The 1935-nt window shown below is 37.7% G+C and overlaps 1 protein-coding gene across 6 annotated transcripts in view; it reads right to left on the reverse strand.

Moving 5' to 3' along the window:
- Positions 1 to 349, reverse strand: part of ENAH (enabled homolog (Drosophila)) — a 53598-nt gene extending 53249 nt beyond the window's left edge. For all 6 annotated transcript variants that reach the window (XM_009580953.1, XM_009580958.1, XM_009580956.1 and 3 more), the window contains exon 1: positions 188 to 349. In XM_009580953.1, coding sequence (XP_009579248.1) covers positions 188 to 319 — 132 coding nt within the window. In that variant the 5' untranslated portion in view covers positions 320 to 349. The remainder of the gene's footprint in view (positions 1 to 187) is intronic.
- Positions 350 to 1935: the final 1586 nt, after the last annotated feature.

A 1935-nucleotide genomic window follows, 5' to 3' on the forward strand; every position in this document is an offset into this window, starting at 1 on the left:
TGCGCGGCTTTTGCTTTACCTATTAAACTGTCTCTGTCTCAACCCATGAGTTTTTTCACTTTTAGTCTTCCAATTCTCTCCCCCATCCCACCGGGGGGGAGTGAGCGAGCGGCTGTGTAGTGCTTAGTTGCCAGCTGGGGTTAAACCACGACAGATTCCTATTCCAAGTTTTCAGAGATTTGCTTACCTGATGATCCTGAATCTTCCTGCCCACTACTCTGAATGTGTTGTTGCCTGTGTGATGATATATATGAACTCTGCTGAATCCAGTTGATCCACCAGCTGGTACCCATTTCTTATTGGCATCATCGTAGACCATTACAGCAGCTCGTGCTTGGCAGATACTTTGTTCACTGTTAAAATACAAGTATTTTAGAGCAGAACATAAAATTACTTATGGCAAATTATCATCTTTTCAGTTAACTTTTTTTTTTAAACAAACTCAAAATGTTAAAGTAATACTCCTTGCAACTTGCTGAAACATCCACATTCTAAATACAAAACTGCTAGCACTTTGACTTTTGCCTAAAGGTGTTCGTTCTGAAAAGTTATGGTCAAGACAAACAGGCCGAACTGCTAATGAAAGAGATCAAGACGAGATTTACTTTTCCTTTATTTGCACTTTTTACCCTTGCAGGTGTTCCCCACCCCCCGCTTTCTCCTCACCACCAGCCATGAAATTAATTAAATGCCGTAACTATAAACAAAGTTTTCTGCAAAGACTGGTGAACAAAGAATCTGGAGTTACACTAGCTTCATACAGTTTACATTTTCCAGTGGCAATTAATTCTACAAGAAATGAGGATTGGAAGGCTTCTTTTAACATAAATAGAAGAAAACACACACACGGGATAAAGTTCAGCACAAAAAATTCACCTGCTCGTAAATGAAATGCTTTTTGGTTTTGACATATTTTACAACAGTTGACACCTAGATTTAACATTTCCTCCCTGAGAAAAGGTTCTATTGATTACTGAAAAGCACGATTTCATCAGTACCTAATTCTGATTATGGCAGTCATCTGGAAGCTAAGGTACAGCGTAAAGTTAAAAAGGAGCATAACATGAATGTCATCATATTAGAAACACAAGAAAGCAGAACATTCCATAAACACACTGTCTATTAGGAGAGGAGTGGGTGATACTATGCAAGTTGCCTTTATGGGAAACATCCAGATGCAGACAGGAGATAAAAATAGAACGGAATGATTTCTTATCAGTAAGTCAAACTCTCTGAACATACCACTCCAGCACATCTCACATTATAGAAAGCACATGATGCCTGGCTTGCAAGGAATGTGGCCTGCCATTTGGAAAACTGAGAAGGCTGAAGAGACATGCATTCTTCATAAATTACACAAGGAAAGTAATGAAATATTTCTTCATATTTCATGAAGGAGGGAGAAGACGACTCCCCCTCAGTCTTGGGGTTTTTTGTGGGTTTTTATTGGTTGGTTGGTTTTGGGGGGTTTTGTTTTTGTTTGTTGGATTTTTTTAAAAAGACCATGCTGAATTTCCCAATATATTATTTCCATTTCCCAGCACAAGAAAATTCAGCAGTGTATCCAGCTGTTTTGTTAACTTTCAATACTGACATTTTTGAGAAAACGTAGCATCAATTTCTATTACACTTTCCATAGCACTCCAACAATTAGAAAAATGCTCAACACTGGGATGCTTTTCAAGGCTAAGGGAGAAGAGAGAATACTGAGATCATGTCTCTTATGCATGTTAGAGTTTAAAGATCAGATGAGAAAATATATTCTTAATCTTAAAAATGCACGTGTTCTAGTCTCATCACCTATTCAACAACTAGATCAGAATGGGATAACAACCTCTAATTAGACCGCCCTTTTTACAGCCAGAAATTAGTTCAATATAGGGATAGTAAAATTATAATACACATATATATACAGTGCTTCTTTTCTAAGCGTAG

Source organism: Fulmarus glacialis, unplaced genomic scaffold (genome assembly GCF_000690835.1).
Source record: "Fulmarus glacialis isolate BGI_N327 unplaced genomic scaffold, ASM69083v1 scaffold3657, whole genome shotgun sequence".
Lineage (NCBI taxonomy): Eukaryota > Metazoa > Chordata > Aves > Procellariiformes > Procellariidae > Fulmarus > Fulmarus glacialis.